Consider the following 19,198-nt stretch of genomic DNA (forward strand, 5'->3'; position numbering starts at 1 on the left):
GTATATTTATTTTTATAAATATAGGGATACATATGTAAATTTAGAGAATAATTTGGGAAATGATTTTTGTGAGAAACAGGCTTGCCAGACTAGAGTGTTAGTCTGTGCGCCGGTCACGACTTAGGATTTCAGGTCGTGACAACTTAAAACTAACTTAATGTTTTTTTTCTGACTCAAAGTTATTGCTTCTTCTTTCTTTGATGGTATTTTGTTGTCATATTCTGACATGCTATATTGTTACATCAAAAACCTTGACTATTATATCAATAATCGAAAGGTCGAACAATTACCTAGGAGTCTATATATAGTTGAGATTGTTAAATGGCATTTGGATTGGTTGACTGAAAGTAGAACATCATAGGTTAACTAAATTTTTTGGATTTAATTTAGTGTATCCCTTCATACTTGTTCATATTGAGCTAAGTTTCCTGCACCAATGTTACTAATAGTGATAAGCTCGTGATTAGAAGGCTTCTCCTTGTCCTTGGCATTGCTCTCTGTAGTTTGCTTATCTGGCAATACATGCTCGTTAATAATTGGACTTGGTGGTGAGTCATAATCTTTATTTTTACCCCACACCACTAGATACAACCCTAAAAGAATGACAATGGCTCCAATCACCCTGTAAAATTTAGCACAAGATATATACGTGAGTTCAACTTTTTCATAAATTTGTTTTTTGATTGAGGTCTTTAGACATATGTTGTAGGGATCAAGATTTTATGACTTCGTTTGCGTCTCATTCTCTGCCCCACCAATAAAATTGTACAATATCAATTAAATGACATGATACAATTTTATTAGTTTTTTTTTTTTGGGTCAACATACAATTTTATTAGTTGAACAGTGATAAAAACACTAAACAAGAACATGTGATTTATTGGTTGGACTCGATGTTTATAATTACCTTCCAAGATACATTTGCTCAGCCAAACAAAAAGAGCCCAATATAGCCACAATGACCATGCATAGAGGATTGAATGCTGTTACAAAGACTGGGCCTTTGTATTTCATCACTGCTCCTTGGATGTAATAAGCCATTCCTGAGCAAACTATGCCCTGCAAATAAATTTTAGAAATTTATAGAGGAAGAACATAGTTATTATACATGTACATATTCACGGCAAACAGCTTAAGTATTTACAGTAAGTACTTCTTACGAAGTGCTTAATTATTCATAAGCATATTTCAAAAACTTATTAAAATAAGTTGAGAACTACATTAAAAAAAGTGTTTATTTGAAGAAACTTATAAAAATAAGCTCAAAAGAATGAGGGATGTCTAAATGACCCATTGGGTTACTAACCCCAACTTAATGAATCAATAAGATTTTTTTTATAAATAAATGAATAAATAAAATATTTAAATTTCAACTCACTTATTTCCAATGTGATTGGACGATGACTTATTTAACTCAAAATTTCTCATCAGTCATTTAGACAACTAATTTATAAGTTTATAACTTATAAACTGTTTTTATTAGTTCACTCAGACGTACACTTATTTAAATGCTTATAATATAAGCTAAGTTTTTTCAAACACAGCAAGCTCTTTTATCTTTTATTCATATAAACTTGAAATATTGAGAGGGAAGATGCTAATATGGTGGTATTTATACTTTTGTTTAACCACCTCATTTTAAGTGGAAAAGAGGTGGATGAATAAGAGAAATAAGAAATAGAAAGAATGAAATATAATACAATAATAAAATAGAAAATAAAATGGAGAGAAAAATAGAAGTAAAATTAGGTGGAAATGAAATGGAAAAAATTTGTGTGCGGATGAATCATGTTACTTATTTAAAAAAAAAAAAAAAAAACTAATGAAGAAGCAGAGTATAATTTATGTCCCGTGTGTGTAGTGACCTCCTAAATTTGTTTTACGTTTTAGTATATTTTTTATGCCTTTGGATTTCATTGTTGCTTCTAATGACTTTTTTGATCATCTTTTTAAACTCTATCGATTGTAAATGTGAATTTGTTAATTTTATGGCTGGTCAAGAACTGTATCGGAGTATAACATTAAAAAACTTACACTGTAGACAGCAGCCAACAATTTTGTATCCTCATTCAAAGACCAAACTGGAGCAGGGTTACCCCTTTCCATGACCAGGCCCACTATGCCACCTTCAATTGCTCCCAACAAACATATCCATGCTGTGAGAGAGAGATCAGCAGGGTAGGCTTCAAGGGTAATAGCCTAGAGAAAAAGATGAAACTATATCAGATTAGGGTAACCCATCAAATTAAGAGAAAAATTATTTATTTGGATAGATGAAAAACTCAATCTCTAGTCTCAATGCAACAGTAATGTTGCTGGTGACTTTGCGGTCACAAATTTAAATTATCAATTATGATATTAGTCTCTTGCAAAAATGCAAAATTTACCTACATTTAATTCGTAAAAATATATCTAAATTATGTCTAGATCCCGCAAATAACAGGAGTTTTATAGCACTAATTAAATTTTATCTTTTCTCATAGATGAAAAACTCACTTGGAGAATCATGAAACCTGCACCACCAAGGCAGCCAATTGTGATCATCACTGATCCCTTTATTGCATGTTGAAGATTTACCCCACCATTATGCTGGATGTGGGTATTGCTTTCTCCATGAGTCCCAAAAAGCTCAAGTTCAGGACCTTTTATTAGTGTCATCCCCATGGCACCTGCAACCGTGGCTAAAGTTCCAAACACCTTTGCTTGACTACGTATACTTTTTATTTTTATCTTCTCAAGCCTGAAAATAAAATGCTTAAATTAAATTTCTAATAAATTGAGTACAAATGGCACAAGAAACTCTTTTGATTACAAGCATGGTTTTAAATCAACATTCATGAATGTGATTTCGGCCACGACATTAAGGTTTTGGAGGTTTTTAAAACGGAACGCGGCCATGTTTTTTTCATAACAGTCACGCTTATTTACACCTCCTAAACCAAGTTAATAAGAGATGAGTCGTACATTATTTTTAGTAACAATATGTATTAAAAAATGTTATGTACACTTATTTAATAATCCTCATTATTGAGCCATGTTCTGTTTAGCTTTATTATCAAATTTGAAATATTCTTAAATTGTAGGGAATGGAAACAGTACTTAAGAATGTAAGCCATGAGGAAAGTGATGGCAGGAAGGATATTGTACATGGAAACTGCAAAGGTTGCTGTTGTGTACTTCATTCCCAAAAAATACAGATTCTGAGCAATAACTGGCCTGCCATATCAGAGCAAGATCTATGTTAAGCAAGATTTTTCCACAGGATAGAAGAATATGTTTAGCTTAGTCATGTAAGAAATTAATTATTACTCTAACAAGCTCAGTGCCACTATCTTCACAAAGATTGAAAATGTCATCTTTGGCCTTATGTTCCTGTTAAGAGAATGTAGCATCAGGTCAGTTAATATTTGGAAATCATTCTACTGTTCGGGAACTATTCTACAATTGATTCGGAAGCCAGAGTCAATTCTGCACAGCAGCTTTTTTTGTGAGAAGCATTTCAGAATTGATTCTGATGAAATTAAAGAAGAACTGATCTAAACATGTGTGTGAAACTTTTGTGAATACATAGCTTTTTGAGTTCTGTAATTGATTCTGAAGAAATAAAAGCTATCACACACACATGGAAGAGAGATACATACTTGTCCAAGATCAATGCAAAAGGAGCCATGACAACAAAGGCAACAACATGACGGTAGACAACAAGAACATAATTGCTCATTCCATTGTTCAATGCAGCCTTGCACAGAACATCCATACCTGCATATCCAGATTGAATGAACACGACACATATGAATGGCTTGGCTTTATGAAACCATTTTGGACTATAACCTTCCATCTCGTTTCAGCTAATTGGAACAAAATAACCAATTTACTAAATTCTCATTTCTATAAATAAGAAGGTGAGGTATTTAGTAAACAAGTGCTCAAAATTCAGTAGAATATTATAGTGCAATATACCTATACATAGTGGAGCTCAACTATTTTACATAACCAAGTGGGGAGTCCCAGTAATCAACATACTCAGTAAGGCCGGTGTCTGCTTTCAATGATTATCACCTTTTGCCTAGTTGAATGTTTACTCATCATGGAATAGATTTTATAATATCATTCACTTGTTTTGTTTTCCTTTTGATGCCTCTTGGAGAAGCAGAAGTGTAGTAGTAGAAAATTTAGGAAAATGATAGAGACTTTTTTATTTTTCTGATATTTCTTAATGTAGAAGTTAGAATGCTTCTCTATTTAATACTAGTGAATAGAGAAGATGAAAGGATATAAGTTATGCAACTACATAAAGGACATTAACTTCTAGCATCATTATGCTTGTAACCACTAAGAAATGCATAAAAGGACATAAACAAAATTTAACTCATTCATAACTTTTCATGTTATAAATTAACTATCATTTAACACTCCCTCTTAATTTATAATCATCGTAGCATCCTTAAATTGTTGAAGCTTCTCAAAGGTGGTCTCATGTACATTCCAGCGATCATAGATGGTCTCAAATGCATTTGATCGCCATGAGCCATACTCAACAATAACAATCCATTTCACCTCAAAAGTCAAAACAAGTCAAAACTTGTACTAATTAGCTTATTTCTTCTCACACGAATGAAATATGTAGCAGATGAATGCAATTCATATTGGTGAGTTTAAACTTTTATTGATTGATTGATGTATTTGGTTTTATAAATGGGTTCCTTTCATGAATAAATGCTATCTGATGATTTTGCTTGCGTTTGGTAGAAGGGATCTTTAAACATTCTCATGTAAGTTAGGTTGGGAATGTAACATTCTCATGTTTGGTATAAGTTTCAGAAAAAAGTATTCTCAGATATTGTGGATTCTCAGACATGCAATTTACATTGTTTTTCTCCAAACTTTATTTCCATGTTCAAGGATGGATGATATGATATCTTGCATTCCCATGGAAATAGAAGTTATTTCCCACTAACTTCTCTTTTTCCTTTAAATTTTATATTTTTAAATATTTTAATTAAATGAATTTTAAAAACATACTAGGAATTGAATTTATCAATCAAACAGTTTTTTAAAAGATGTCAGAAATAACATTCTCATCATAGTATTCCTGGGAATCCACTTACCCGAAAATGATTTTTGATAACTTGTAATAAACGCCCCTAAAGACTTTCTTGTTATTCCTCTTTCCATTGGGTTGTCATGGACGTTGCTCTCGTTTTGAAATTTAGGGAGTTCTTCTTAATTAATTTTCTTTTTTAATGTTTGTGCAGTGACTCTTTGCGGGAGGTAGGAGATTAGAGTCCATGTTCTAACTCTTCATTTAACAAACATCCAATATATATATATATATATATATATATATATGCCGTCTTACACACAGATAGTCAAATTGTCCAACTTTGGAGTGCTAAGCATCATTACTCAAAGAGATGTTGAGTAATGTTGCATTCACACTTCACTTTCTCTTCTATTTTTTTTCCACTCATTTTTCTTTCTATATCTTTCTGCATTTCCTGTCACATCACATATCATATTCCTTATTTTTCTAATTTCTCTTCACATTTAAAGAGATGGAGGTGGAAATGGATGGGAGCCAAACATTATTCTTACTCAAATATTCAAAACCATGAACAAAGCCAAAACAAAGAAGTATACAATTCAACCTTAATACAAATCCAGCATGACAACAATAGGCATGTTGAAGGAATATTTTCTCAAACCTACAATACATGGATGCACTTCCCCTCCAATACATGGTATTTTGTTGTCATATTCTGACATGCTATGTTGTTACATAAAAACCTTAACTATTACATCATAATCGAAAGGTCGAACAATTAACTAGGAGCCTATATATAGTTGAGATTGTTAAATGGCATTTGGATTGGTAGACTGAAAGTAGAACATCATAGGATAACTAAACTTTTTGGATTTAATTTAGTGTATCCCTTCATACTTGTTCATATTGAGCTAAGTTTCCTGCACCAATGTTACTAATAGTGATAAGCTCGTGATTAGAAGGCTTCTCCTTGTCCTTGGCATTGCTCTCTGTAGTTTGCTTATCTGGCAATACATGCTCGTTAATAATTGGACTTGGTGGTGAGTCATAATCTTTGTTTTTACCCCACACCACTAGATACAACCCTAAAAGAATGACAATGGCTCCAATCACCCTGTAAAATTTAGCACAAGATATATACTTCAGTTCAACTTTTTCATAAATTTATTTTTTGATTGAGGTCTTTAGGCATATGTTGTGGGGGTTAAGATTTTATGTCTCTGTTTGTGTCTCATCCTCTATCCCATCAATAAAATTGTATAATGTCAACTGAATGACATGACACAATTTTATTAGTTGAACAGTGATGGAAACACTAAACAAGAAAAGATGATTTATTAGTTGTACTCGATATTTATGATTACCTTCCAAGATACATTTGCTCAGCCAAAATAAAAGAGCCCAGTATAGCCACAATGATCATGCATAGAGGACTGAATGTTGTTACAAAGACTGGGCCTTTGTATTTCATCACTGCTCCTTGGATGTAATAAGTCATTCCAGAGCAAACTATGCCCTGCAAATAAATTTTAGAAATTTATAGAGGAAGAACATTCACGGCAAACAGCTTAAGTATTTATGCCAGTAAGTACTTATCACGGAAGTGCTTGATTATTCATAAGCCTATTTTTAAAAACTTATTAAAATAAGTTTAAAACTGCTTAAAAATATATATAAGTGCTTATTCATATGTTATTTGAAGAAACTTATAAAAATAAGCTCAAAAGAGTATATAAGTGTATAACAAATGAATTATTTTCGTCGGTTGACTCAAACAATTATTTAAATGCTTATATTATAAGGTAAGCTCTTCCGAACACAACAGCTCTTTTGTCATATATTCATATATAAACTTGAAACATTGGGAGGGAAGATGCTAATATGGTGAGAAGAAAATTTCATGAAGAAGCAGTTGACATGTATAATTCATGTCCTCCAAAATCTCTTTTATGTTTTAGTATATTTTTTTAATGCAGTTGGATTTCAGTGTTGATTCTATGGACTTTTTTGGATTATCTTCTTAAACTCTATCGGTGGTAAATGTGCATTCTTTAATTTTATGGCTGGTCAAGAACTGGAGGTTGTTTTCAGTTTTCACTGTTCAGTATAAAATTAAAGAACTTACACCGTAGACAGCAGCCAACAAACTTGTATTCCAATTCAAAGACCAAACTGGAGCAGGGTTACCCCTTTCCATAACCAGGGCCACTATGCCACCTTCAACTGTTCCCAACAAACATATCCATGCTGTGAGAGAGAGATCAGCAGGGTAGGCTTCAAGGGTAATAGCCTAGAGAAAAAGATGAAAGTGAAACTATATCAGATTAGGGTACCCCATCAAACTAAAAGAAAATTTATTTATTTGGATAGATGAAAAACACGAGTGCGAGTCTCAACGCAATGGTAAGGTTGTTGTCATGTGACTTTGCAGTCGATCACAGATTTGAGCCGTGAAATAAGTCTCTTGCATTTTTGCAAGGTATAAGACTGCCAATATTAAATTCTTAAAAATTGATCTGGTCTCTCTCTAGATCTCGAGTATAACGGGAGCTTTATAGCACTATATTTACTTTTTTCATAGCTGAAAGTTGATAGAGGAAAAACTCACTTGGAGAATCATGAAACCTGCAAAACTAAAGCACCCAATTGTGATCATCACTGATCCCTTTATTGCATGTTGAAGGTTTACCCCACCATTATGCTGGATGTGGGTACTGCTTCCTCCATGAGTCCCAAAAAGCTCAAGTTCAGGGCCTTTTATTAGTGTCATCACCATGGCACCTGCAACAGTGGCTAAAGTCCCAAACACCTTTGCTTGACTACGTATACTTTTTATTTTTATCTTCTCTAGCCTGAAAATAAAATGCTTAAATTAAATTTTTTATAAATTGAGTACAAATGGCACAAGAAACTCTTTTAATTATAAGCATGGTTTTCAATCAAGGTTCGCGACTGTGATCGGCCACGACATCAAAGTTTTGGAGGTTTTCAAAACGTAACGCGACGGTGATTTTTGTCGCGACAATCACATTTATTCACAATTTTCTGCAATAGAAAGGACCGCAGCGCAACCGTGACGGTACCGCAATCACAGTTTAAAACACTGATTACAAACTCAGCCTCCTAAACCAAGTTAATAAGAGATGAGTTGTACATAATTTTGAGTGACAACATGTATTAAAAGATGTTATGCACACTTATTTAATAATCCTCATTATTGAGCTATGTTCTGTTTAGCTTTTTTATCAAATCTGAAATATTCTTTAATGGTAGGGAATAGAAACAGTACTTAAGAATGTAAGCCATGAGGAAAGTGATGGCAGGAAGGATATTGTACATGGAAACTGCAAAGGTTGCTGTTGTGTACTTCATTCCCAAATAATACAGATTCTGATCAATAACTGGCCTGCCATAACAGAGCAAGATTAATGTTAAGCATGTTTTTTCCACAGGACAGAAGAATATGGTAAGTTTAGTCATGTAAGAAAATAATTATTACTCTAACAAGCTCAGTAACACTATCTTCACAAAGATTGAAAATGTCATCTTCGGCCTTATTTTCCTGTTAAGAGAATGTAGCATCAGGTCAGAATGAATATTTGGAAATCATTCTACCTAAATGTTTGGAAACTCTTCTATAATTGATTCTGAAGCCAGAGTCAATTCTGCAGCAGATATATTTGTGAGAAGCATTTCAGAATTGATTCTTATGAAAGAACTGATCTAAACATGCTATACAATTGATTCTAAGAATTGATTCTGAGTGTGAAACTTTTGTGAATACATAGTTTCTGAGTTCCGTAATTGATTCTGAAGAAATAAAAGCTATCACAATTCATACACACATGGAAGAGAGATACATACTTGTCCAAGATCAATGCAAAAGGAACCATGACAACAAAGGCAACAGCGTGACGGTAGACAACAAGAACATAATTGCTCATTCCATTGTTCAATGCAGCCTTGCACAGAACATCCATACCTGCGTATCCAGATTGAATGAACACAACACCTATGAATGGCTTCGCTTTATGAAACCATTTTGGACTATAACCGTCCATCTCGTTTCAGCTTGGAACTCAATAACCAATTTACTGAATTCTCATGTTTATATATAAGAGGGTGTGGTATTTGTTAAACTAGTGCTCAAAATTCAGTTGAATATTATAGTACACTATACCTATTACCTATATATAGTGGAGCTCAACTATTTTACGTAACCAAGTGGGGAGTCCCAGTAATCAACATACTCAGTAAGGTCGGTGTCTGCTTTCAATTATTATTACCTTTTGCCTAGTTGAATGTTTATTCATCATGGAATAGCTTTTATGATATCCTTCACTTGTTTTGTTTTCCTTTTGATGCCTGTGTTGTAGCTTGCTTGATTTTGGCATGCTATTTGTGAAGATTTCTTGTGGAGAAGTTGTCTGGACTTGACTTTCTCATAAAAGACGAGGTGGAAAAGCAGTGCTCCAATGTGTGATTTCATATGAACCGATAGAATATTTTTTTAAATCTTATCATTCAGACGCTAAGTCTCAGTCTACCCTAAAAGTTAGCTCGGTGGTGAGGATTGTCCCGTAGTCGGGAAGACTACCTCCTGATGCAAGCCTAATGGTGACCTCCTCGTCACTTGACGTTCGTGCAACGAACCCTGGAAACAACGCACACAAACCATGGGCGCTTACGAAGGCCAACCACAACATCTCACCAGGAACAAATAATATACCCTCATGCCTCTTGTGATCCACGTTCGTACATACCCAAAGTTAGGGACTACTGTTCTGGTAGTCGGGAAGACTACCTCCCGACATCCACAAAGCGGCTGGTTACCGGCTTTTTGAAGCCTAACTCCGCTTCCCTAGAGGCCAAAACGTGAAGTTTGCATCACCGAATACTCATTTATAGGTGGTCCAGTAAATGAATCTATAACATGCTTTGGTACGCTCTTAAATTTTGAGTTATGGTCTATATTTTTCCCAAAAGTTAGGTCAGCGGTGATTATTTTTCAGTTAGACTGATTTACGTATGTTCTAATCAATGAGACCTTAATATGAATTATCAATCCATGATACTGCTCATACCATGTGCCAACATTTTCAGTCGGCCCAAAACGCTATTAGGCCTAATATCCTCCTGAGTTCGAATTGCAAATATCTTCTTGTTTCGTGTATTTCCTTAAATTTCGTCAGGTATACTTTCTTTTCTTTGAGGACTTAATGGTAAAGGATAGAGTATTCTTAAAGATCATGATAAAAAGTGTTGTGAATTATTCAGTTGCATTATTGAATCCAGTCCAATGAGCCAATAGTGGAGAGCGACATATATGTATGAAAGATGATTAGTACAAGCATGACAATCATATCCCCCTAAATATTAGTGTTCCTTTCTGCATGACTAGTGTATTAAAGATTTGGTCTTAGCTACGCACTCAGGTCCACTTCGTAGCTGGTTTGGCTTTAAGCAAATTTTGAAAGTGCGTTTGTTTGTTTGTGCTTTCAATATGTGTAGCCACTAAGCTGCATGTGACTATATTGAAACTAAAGAAGTTGGATAATTTTAAGGACTTCGTACGTAAGATTGGGGACCCCAAGTCACTAATGTTATACCGATATATGATTTTCAGCGACATTCAATCAACATATTGTCTAATCCTAGTTAAAAACCGTCACCACTAAATTGCAGGTTGATTGATGAATATCCACTGAAAATTATATAAAATATATAAGCATTCGCCATAAATTTAAATACGTTGGCGCTAAATAATATGTTGATTAAATGTACACGTACTAAAAATTATATGTTCATATATAATCACTTACCAAAGTTCAAATACCTTTAACATTTTGAATCGTGCTAAGTCACACTCACAACAAATCCAACACACTCTAGACCTATGGCAATATTTTGGGTTTGTACTTCCAAATCTTATAAGTGATTTAGAAAAGAAAAAAAGTTACAAAAATAGAGGAAAAAACTAGAAAAAATGAGAATAAGCTCAATGACAAAAAATAAAAACTATCAAATAATATGGTAATCCATGGGCCTAGGCAAACTCAGGTCTAACAAAAGCAAGTCTTGCCAATGGAGTCTTACTCAACTCATGCCCGTTTTAACTTTTGACACTTGTTCTCTACATGGAAGAAAAGAGAAATATTCAAATAATATGGTGGGAAGGAAAAGTTAATTAAAAAATGTGAATAAATTCACTAAAAAAACAATTCCTCTCAACACTAATCTATTACCTGTATCTACTGGTAAAGAAGGCATTTATATACCTTGGGTTCTTTTTCAATTATAATTATTGTTTACTTTATGGTGCCTTTTAATTTCTAGTGATTTTAAGGAATTGAACAAAACAGAACAGATTGCAACCAAGCAATATTAGTATTGGACTTTACAAGAAGGGCAGTAAAATAAAATAAAAACAGCATTAATCTCAGTTCTTACGTGTTCTCAATTCAAATATATAATGGAGAAGAAAAGGAAAAAGGATGTTTGGTCTTGCTTTGGCATATATATTAAACGTGATGAAGCATCTGAGAGTGAAAGCACAAACTAATTTTTTTTTTTTTTATGAATTTGGGTGGACAATCTAGTTGCCTGTATGTCTCAAAGTGTGTTTCAATTTTGGTTAGGTGTTAAAACACTTTCAACCAAAGTTCATATCTCACTAAATTTTGAAAAAAAAAAATAATGAATGTAATAGAAATTTAATTACGTACATACAAGAAAAATATACAAACTCAATTTTTTTCATAGAAGCATAAAAAAATTAATGAAGCAGGATCATATTAACAATTTTGTACTGTTCAAAAAAAAAACAATATTGTAGTGGGATATGCCGATATGGTATTAGGATGGAGGCATGGGCGGACCCACATTAAGGCATGAGCCACACCAGTTTTTTTTTTTTTTTTGGTGCCGTCTATGTTTCCCTTTCATATAGCTTCAATCTTTATTTTCTCTATTTAGAATTGCTTCAGTTCTTATGTGGAGGTAAAAAGATAGCAACTTGTGTTGGTGGCAGAAGGGGTTTCTAGATTACAAAACAAATGCTCCATATGACAAATATGATAATCAGTTGTAATTGGTCTTGATGAAGAATTAGAGGAATTCAACAATCAAAGTGAAGTCAGATCTATTTACGGTGTAAAAACATTTGAAGAAAACATGCTTCTTGTATAGGTAGTTTTGTTTGAGTTTGGTTTTTTGTAGGTAGCAGGTCTGTGTAAGTAAAATAGAATTGTTGTGTCTGTTCTTTTATTTTTAATAGTTCTATGCTTTCTTGTTGTAAGTGCATGGGTTTGAAGTACGCACAGTACTCCCATTTTAATACATTTTACCTTAGTTGATACAAAAAAAAATCAAGTCTCTAAAATTGTGTGTTGCTTTCATTATATTCTCTTCCTGAATGTGTTTGATACTGTGTCTGTTGTTCATATCCATCATGAAATTAATGTTCACTCAAATTATTGTGCTTATCATGTCATCCAATACAATGCATTTTCCCTAGTTTATTGTTCTTGTTTCTTTACTTTACTTGTTTTCACTTTGTTTCTTTTGTTATATTTCGTTGTAAGCCTAGTCCTTCTTGGACTGTAAACTCTTCTATTTCCATGAGAAACTTTCTCTCATTGTTTTATCTATAATATTTCTCTTTTTCAAAAAAAAATACTTTCAATATATTTTAGTTTATAATTTCTTTTATGTTTAGTCACACTGATTTATAAGGTCTGGATCCGCCCCTGGATGGAGGGGGTAAAGAATAGATACATAAAGCAAGCACTGAGATCATTTTCATAAGTTTTTTGAATGTCAAAATTGGGGTAAACCATTGCTTAAAGGTTTGAAGTTCAAAATGTTAGATAATATGAGCGGAATAATTTCTTAATAGCACATTATCCGGAGGAACAAGTCACAGAAGCTGTTTGGAATTGTGAAAGTAGCAAAAGTCTAAGTTCATATCATATGGCAGGGTTTAACGTGGTGGTGTACCCGTACTCCAGCAAAAAACACCATTGGATATAATGATATAATATTAGACGGACGAGATGAAAATGGTTACTGTATAAAAAAGACCTGTTATGAAAAGTTTACTAAGAATTGCAAACTGGTACCTAAAAATTATTATATTAGATTTATTAACAGGTATAAGACAGGTTATTGAATACCGGTCATAGGGGACGGGGGTGGCGGTGGGGCCTTGTGTTTCCTGAGTTGAAGACAGTTGTTAAATGGTGAATATTATAGTGGAGTATAACATTTTAAAACTTGCGTGTTAATACTGGGTTCGTGATCACCGCATTGGCAAAACGTTTTGTTTTTGTAGCAGATGAACAGACATTAATTTGCTGGGCAATAGAATTTGAATTTCCCATAAATGAAGTATTTTTGAAAAAAAACATTGATTGGGGTCTTGTATATCAGTACATTGACGAGCTTGTTAGGGAAGATCCAGTGGCGGAGGCACCGCCCGGCGACCCTGGGCACTTGGCCTGGCTCCCTGGCTGCTCCGCCTTCAGTACCGTGGGCAGTGCCACAGATTTTTAGAGGTCTTTTTAAGGGGCCGCATGGGCATTTTGAGGGGTTGCCATCTGATGCAAGGGTAGAGACGCAAGTAGATGCCATGGAACCAAGAAGGATGAAGACGCAGGTAGAGCTTTAGAGTTCAGAAAGCCAAAAAAGAAACGAAAAGTTGAAGATGACATGTTGCTGTTGAGGCTGCGCAGTAGAATAAGGAAGATGACCTTTAGGGTTTTAGGCTTTTTTAATTTTTGGGTCAAAGTTATGAGACTCTAACTATGGGCCGTCCAAGTTTAAAAGTTGGGCCCATTTTTCTATTTTTCCATGGAATAATAATTCTAAGAGGGTATACGGTATAGTGTCTTTACCTGTGTAGTAGTAGGGCCTTGGGCCATCGTTTATTAATTAAATTCATATCCTTGAACAAAATAACACAACCTGTCAATATACTGATATAAGATAAAAAAAAAATTGTATAAAAAAGTATTAGAAGACTTTAAGATAGATGAAATTATTTATGAAAAATTAATAATAAAATTAATATTATACCTATTATCTTATATGTACTAAAATTATTTTATCTAAAATTATTTTAATTTAATTAGAACGAACAATTTGCGAACTGATTATGTATTCTCATGTACCGGGCATATGGGGACAGTACCTATATGTTTGGGTTGAGTGTTTAAGGATAACTCAGTGTTTAATTGAGAATGAGACATATTTGTCATTGCAACATAATATTCATGCAATTGGGGGGCATAACGAGTTATATGATTCCCTTGTTAAAAAGGCCATGACATATTGGAAGAGCATCATTGAAGGGGACAAGAACGTTAAAGCCTGAAGCCAATCTACTAATACCACTCTCGCTAAGGTTATTTATGTGTGTATGGGACCTATGTCTGCGACTACCCATTTTGTTGTAATATAGTAGGTGGTCTTCTATCTCTTATTAGTAATCCAATGTATAATTACTTAATCACACCGCCATGTCTATGCTACTGGGGTGCTCTTGCTAAGGTTATTTATGTGTGTATGGGACCTATGTCTGCGACTACCCATTTTGTTGTAATATACTAGGTGGTCGTCTATGCTACTGGGGTGCTTTTGGTCATGTAATGCCACTATTGCGGTATAATGACTGGCTTAATGTTATGTAATGAATATTGCTATCATAATGAAAGTACTTTGGACCCTGTTCATTACTTGTGTATTAAGATTAATTCGAGAACGATTTTTATGATTCAAATGGTCTTATCCTTAATCCGTGACGCACATACTTAAACAGGTAGCAGTTCATAATCCGTAAGCAGTGTCAAAACTTAATGGGCCAAACTTCCCAGATGTTTATTCGTCACAATGTACAAATTTTGGCCCAATGCTGTACTTGTCCCATCACCCAATACCAATGCAAATGTATTATTTCTGGCCTAACTTCAATCATTGGACCAAATTATTTTTTTCTTCTTTGAAATTAGGGTCATACAATAAATAAGTAAAAGACCCGGACCCGGCCAATCGTTTCAATTCAATTTAAATTTAAATACTTGATATGTCACGATTTAGGAACACAAGGTTTCATGGGCAGAAACTACGTCCATCACAACACACTTTGCCAAATTACGATCGGCCAATGTTTAGTGTTAATTGGTAACCTGTAGGTTTGTCATCACAAACTCCAACAACCTTCAAAAAATAAATACTACATTAAAATCTGGTTGTAGACTTTGGGCAACACTATTTTTCCTGCTAATATCACAAGTTTGAAGTTTGATAATAATCAGGAACAACATCACAGAGTCAATAAACTTGCATCACATTTAAGTTACACAGATTCTACGGCACCACAGTAGCAACAATACAACCTTCCAATTCTGTGACATTCATTCACCTTAAATATAATAATGACATATTTATAACTAAAACGAACAAGACTTAGGGTAAACAATTTGAAGTAGTAAAGCTCCTTCCACCCTGGCTTGCCTACACCAACAAAGCTTTGACAAACACAAAATACGTAACAACTGTAATAGCTCCATCAGTATATGAGGAGGTTAGATGGAAAAACTTCACCTGGAACAACCCTAAACATAAACAAATTGTTTCAACACAGTTAGTGGATTACATCGAATACTATTGTTAGAATATATATTAATACGAATGTCATACCAAATTTGTCATGAAGTTCTGGCTGTAATATGGTGGTTCTTCATCATCAGCTGGTTGTGTATTATGAACACCGTAGACTTCATCAGCCATTTTGTGGATCCTACTCTTTAGGCGGCATGAAGCTTTATTATGACCAGGTGTCTTGCAAACACTGCACATAGTCTTTCGACGTCGAGTACGTTTTGTGCCAGAGGTACTAGCACCACCAGCTGTGCGACGGGCAGGTTCAGGGTTCCTGAACGGGACTGAATCATTGTTTTCATCATGCTCGTTAAGTCCCTCATTTCCATTATTCTTAGCTTTGAGCCGCTCAATGTGGGCAAGGACTAGCTCTCTTGTGCTTGTGAAATCATTTAATGAAGCACCGGCTAATTTGCACATTTCTCTGCAAGACGAGCCATGTTAACAGAACCCCACTCACCAGTTACATCGGCAGCATAACTTTCAATGGAATCTCTAGCCCGTTTTGTCCACCTGTGCAGCAAAAGACTTGCAGGAACTTCATTCATACCCACTATAACCATGACAGCCACCATATGCTCACATGGAAGCCCAATTGACTCCATTCTTTGGCACGAGCATTTAAGCATTGGTGTTGGTGGATAAAATGACACATGCCACTCCTTATTGGGTCTGCGAAACTTTGAAACTGTGAAGATCTGGAAACTAGAAGTCAATTTACGGCCACTGACATAAACCATGAATGCTTTCACAATAACTGAACGAAACTTTTCAAAAATGGCTGGTGTGTACACAGAAGAAGCCGACTTCTCCAGTTGCTTGAAGGGGGTTTCAAGGGGTTGCTTCCCAACCACAGATGCCAGGTCTGCCTCAACCTCCCTAAACCGCATAAAATCCAAACATCGATGGAAGTGTTGTAAAAACTCAGTCAAGTTATATCTTGAATGTATAAATTTTTTTATTTCTGAATGCAAACTCTCACATCGTGAAGTGGTCCTGAAACCAGCAAAAAAACAACCTCGAATATGAGCTACTGCCCACATCTTTCGATTTTCATACATTTCTGTCACCCACTCATTGTCTTCCACACCAAATTTGGAAACCAGGTCATCCCACTTATGTTTGAATTCACCCACTTCATAATCAATCAACATGCATTTTTGGAACTCCTGAGTGAATCCTGGAACCTTAATGTTTCTTGTGGCGTTCTGCAGCAAGTGCCAGGCACATAATCTATGATGAGCCCTTGGAAATACAATGCTAATAGCATTTTTCATGGACAGATGTCCATCAGTGATAAAAGATGTAGGACATTTACCTTTCATTGCTTCAACCAACCGCTCAAGCACCCAGATATATGTCTCTTCAGTTTCATTTGCAATTATTGCGCTTCCAAAAACCGTTGTCTGGTTGTGGTTATTAACACCACAAAACATCACAAATGGGTACTTATATTTGTTCTTGCGGTAGGTAGCATCAAACGCTACAACATCACCAAATACATCATAGTTCTTTTGGCTTATACCATCAGACCAAAACAAATGTTCTAGTTTCCCATTCTCATCTGCATGATGTCGCCAAAACATTAGTGGATCTTTTTTCTGCATTCCCTTAAGGTACTTAATAGCGGTTTGGACATCACACTTCAACAACCTCCTTTGCTTGCCGATCTGATTGTGTAAATTCCTTTTCGTAAATGGCACCCTATCAAATCCCCCAGACTGACTGGCAATCAAGTTATAAACTTCAGTTACACCTATTCCCGCATTCCTCATGCCATTGAGTTGCATCACATCACCGTCACTTAACCTTCTATGGAGGGCCAACCTTCCAACATGCCTTTCACTTAACAACTCGTGATTGTGTTCATCGTCAAATTTTGTAACATACCAATGAGTAGTTCCAATGTCAACATGCACCCGGAAGTTTGCAGGACAACCACATCGTCGGTCAGCCTGCTTCTTTCTTTTTCGATTTTCTCTTGCTACCACTTTGCGGAATCCTTCTCTAAAACAAACAAATGATTGTTGCACAACATCCCCTTTTTTGTTCCTTAAAATTTTATTCTTCCTCGCTGCAAACCCTTTCCCCATGGCATATAGGTTATAAAACTCAAACGCAACCTCACGATTACAGAATTGAAACTTCAGCGCTGCTTCATTACTCAAACTCTTCATATCATACTTCAACAAATCATCCATCCCATTTATAACAACTACTTCATCATGGCCTTCCACATCAATAGAGTCTTCAGAGATATTCTCCAAACCCTACTGTCATAAATATTATCAGGTTAAATATCACAAAATACAATAACACAAATTTTAATATTCACAATCACTGAAGCAATGTCGTTAATACCTACGCAATCTCTTAACATTTCTTCTAAATACCTTTTTTTATTACTTGCACAAATACATTTTCACATACCTGCGATGTCGTATCCTGTTCGCCTCCAATTGGAAATCCATGATCTTCGTTGCAACTATCCATAACTACAGTCTGGAGAACCCTGCAAGTTAATCAAATATCCTGCACCGAAAATCATCGACCTCAATTTCTTGCACAAAATTTTCCATCCAAAATAAGCCCAACAACAAAATGGACAAATCCCAGATCATAAAATTACCCTAATTCCCTTATCATACATCTAAACATAATGCTAGCTCATACAGTTACCCAACATAACATATCATACAATTACCTAAACTCCGAGATCATAAATTTAGCCTAAATCCCACATTTTGTTCCAAGCCTACAACAACCCTAAACTAAATAAATGCTTCAGATACTCACTATCTAACATACCCAAGTACAAATTAACCAAATTAAGCACTGATACCCATTTTTGAACTACACAACCCGTAACCCGTAAGACGAAATCGCCTAATCAAAGTATGTGCGTGGGTTACCTCTGTTGCGTCGGCGATAAAATAAGACACACATTACAGGTTCTCAACTGGCGACCTACCCAAACTACCAATCTAATCTAGATCCACCTTACAAAGATAGCCCCACGAACGTAGGCACCGATTTTCGCTTCCACCGCCACTGTTGTTTCTCAATTTTCACTGTACCACCAAGAACATCACTCATAATGTAAATATCCCTTTTAAACCCACCAAGTATCAGTATACCTTTAATAATATGTTCACCAAAAAGTACCATTATCAAATTTATAATATGTATCAGGACCCCACATCAAATACATACGAGTCCCTCCTTTGCAAATACAAAAAAAGACAATACAACCGGTAAAACCCACAGCATTAAGTTTTTTTGCTGGAGTACGGGTACACCACCTACTTGGGTGGTGTACGTTAAACGCACCCCATATCATATGGCATAAATTTTCACTTTATTAAGGAATTCTCGGTGGTAGCAAAGTTTGGCTTTTTTCAATTTCCTTAATAAGTTTCATTCAAATAGGAAGTTGGTGGGGGTTTGTGTTCTTTTATCCTTTTGATCCCCATAAAAATAGACCTAAAAAATTGG

At 34.9% G+C, this 19,198-nt stretch overlaps 3 protein-coding genes across 7 annotated transcripts; all 3 read right to left on the minus strand.

Moving 5' to 3' along the window:
- Positions 1 to 74: 74 nt before the first annotated feature.
- On the minus strand, positions 75 to 4,059 carry LOC130730428 (WAT1-related protein At2g37460-like). Of its 4 annotated transcripts, none has more exons than XM_057582439.1 (8): positions 3,961 to 4,059; positions 3,642 to 3,759; positions 3,310 to 3,372; positions 3,148 to 3,216; positions 2,497 to 2,740; positions 2,035 to 2,199; positions 908 to 1,059; positions 75 to 622 (listed from the first exon to the last, which is right to left on the minus strand). In XM_057582439.1, the coding sequence occupies exons 2-8, from the start codon at positions 3,755 to 3,757 to the stop codon at positions 400 to 402; spliced, it is 1,032 nt and encodes a 343-aa protein (XP_057438422.1). In that variant the 5' UTR covers positions 3,758 to 3,759; positions 3,961 to 4,059; the 3' UTR covers positions 75 to 399. The 4 variants fall into 4 exon arrangements, with proteins under 4 accessions (XP_057438422.1, XP_057438421.1, XP_057438419.1 ...); XM_057582438.1 differs by having other exon boundaries at positions 3,100 to 3,216; XM_057582436.1 differs by lacking the exon at positions 3,961 to 4,059 and having other exon boundaries at positions 3,100 to 3,216; positions 3,642 to 3,877.
- A 1,515-nt stretch (positions 4,060 to 5,574) lies between these two features.
- On the minus strand, positions 5,575 to 9,216 carry LOC130730430 (WAT1-related protein At2g37460-like). Of its 2 annotated transcripts, none has more exons than XM_057582441.1 (7): positions 8,909 to 9,216; positions 8,544 to 8,606; positions 8,382 to 8,450; positions 7,653 to 7,896; positions 7,170 to 7,334; positions 6,409 to 6,560; positions 5,575 to 6,158 (listed from the first exon to the last, which is right to left on the minus strand). In XM_057582441.1, the coding sequence occupies exons 1-7, from the start codon at positions 9,103 to 9,105 to the stop codon at positions 5,936 to 5,938; spliced, it is 1,113 nt and encodes a 370-aa protein (XP_057438424.1). In that variant the 5' UTR covers positions 9,106 to 9,216; the 3' UTR covers positions 5,575 to 5,935. The 2 variants fall into 2 exon arrangements, with proteins under 2 accessions (XP_057438424.1, XP_057438423.1); XM_057582440.1 differs by having other exon boundaries at positions 8,334 to 8,450; positions 8,909 to 9,215.
- Positions 9,217 to 15,556: 6,340 nt separating this feature from the next.
- LOC130724559 (protein FAR1-RELATED SEQUENCE 5-like) lies at positions 15,557 to 18,196 on the minus strand. Its single transcript, XM_057575826.1, has 4 exons — positions 18,134 to 18,196; positions 16,217 to 17,973; positions 15,743 to 16,127; positions 15,557 to 15,646 (listed from the first exon to the last, which is right to left on the minus strand). Exons 1-4 carry the CDS (start codon positions 18,194 to 18,196, stop codon positions 15,557 to 15,559), a joined length of 2,295 nt encoding a protein of 764 aa, XP_057431809.1.
- Between the last annotated feature and the right edge of the window lie 1,002 nt (positions 18,197 to 19,198).

This window comes from Lotus japonicus, chromosome 1, assembly GCF_012489685.1.
Source record: "Lotus japonicus ecotype B-129 chromosome 1, LjGifu_v1.2".
NCBI classification, from domain to species: domain Eukaryota; kingdom Viridiplantae; phylum Streptophyta; class Magnoliopsida; order Fabales; family Fabaceae; genus Lotus; species Lotus japonicus.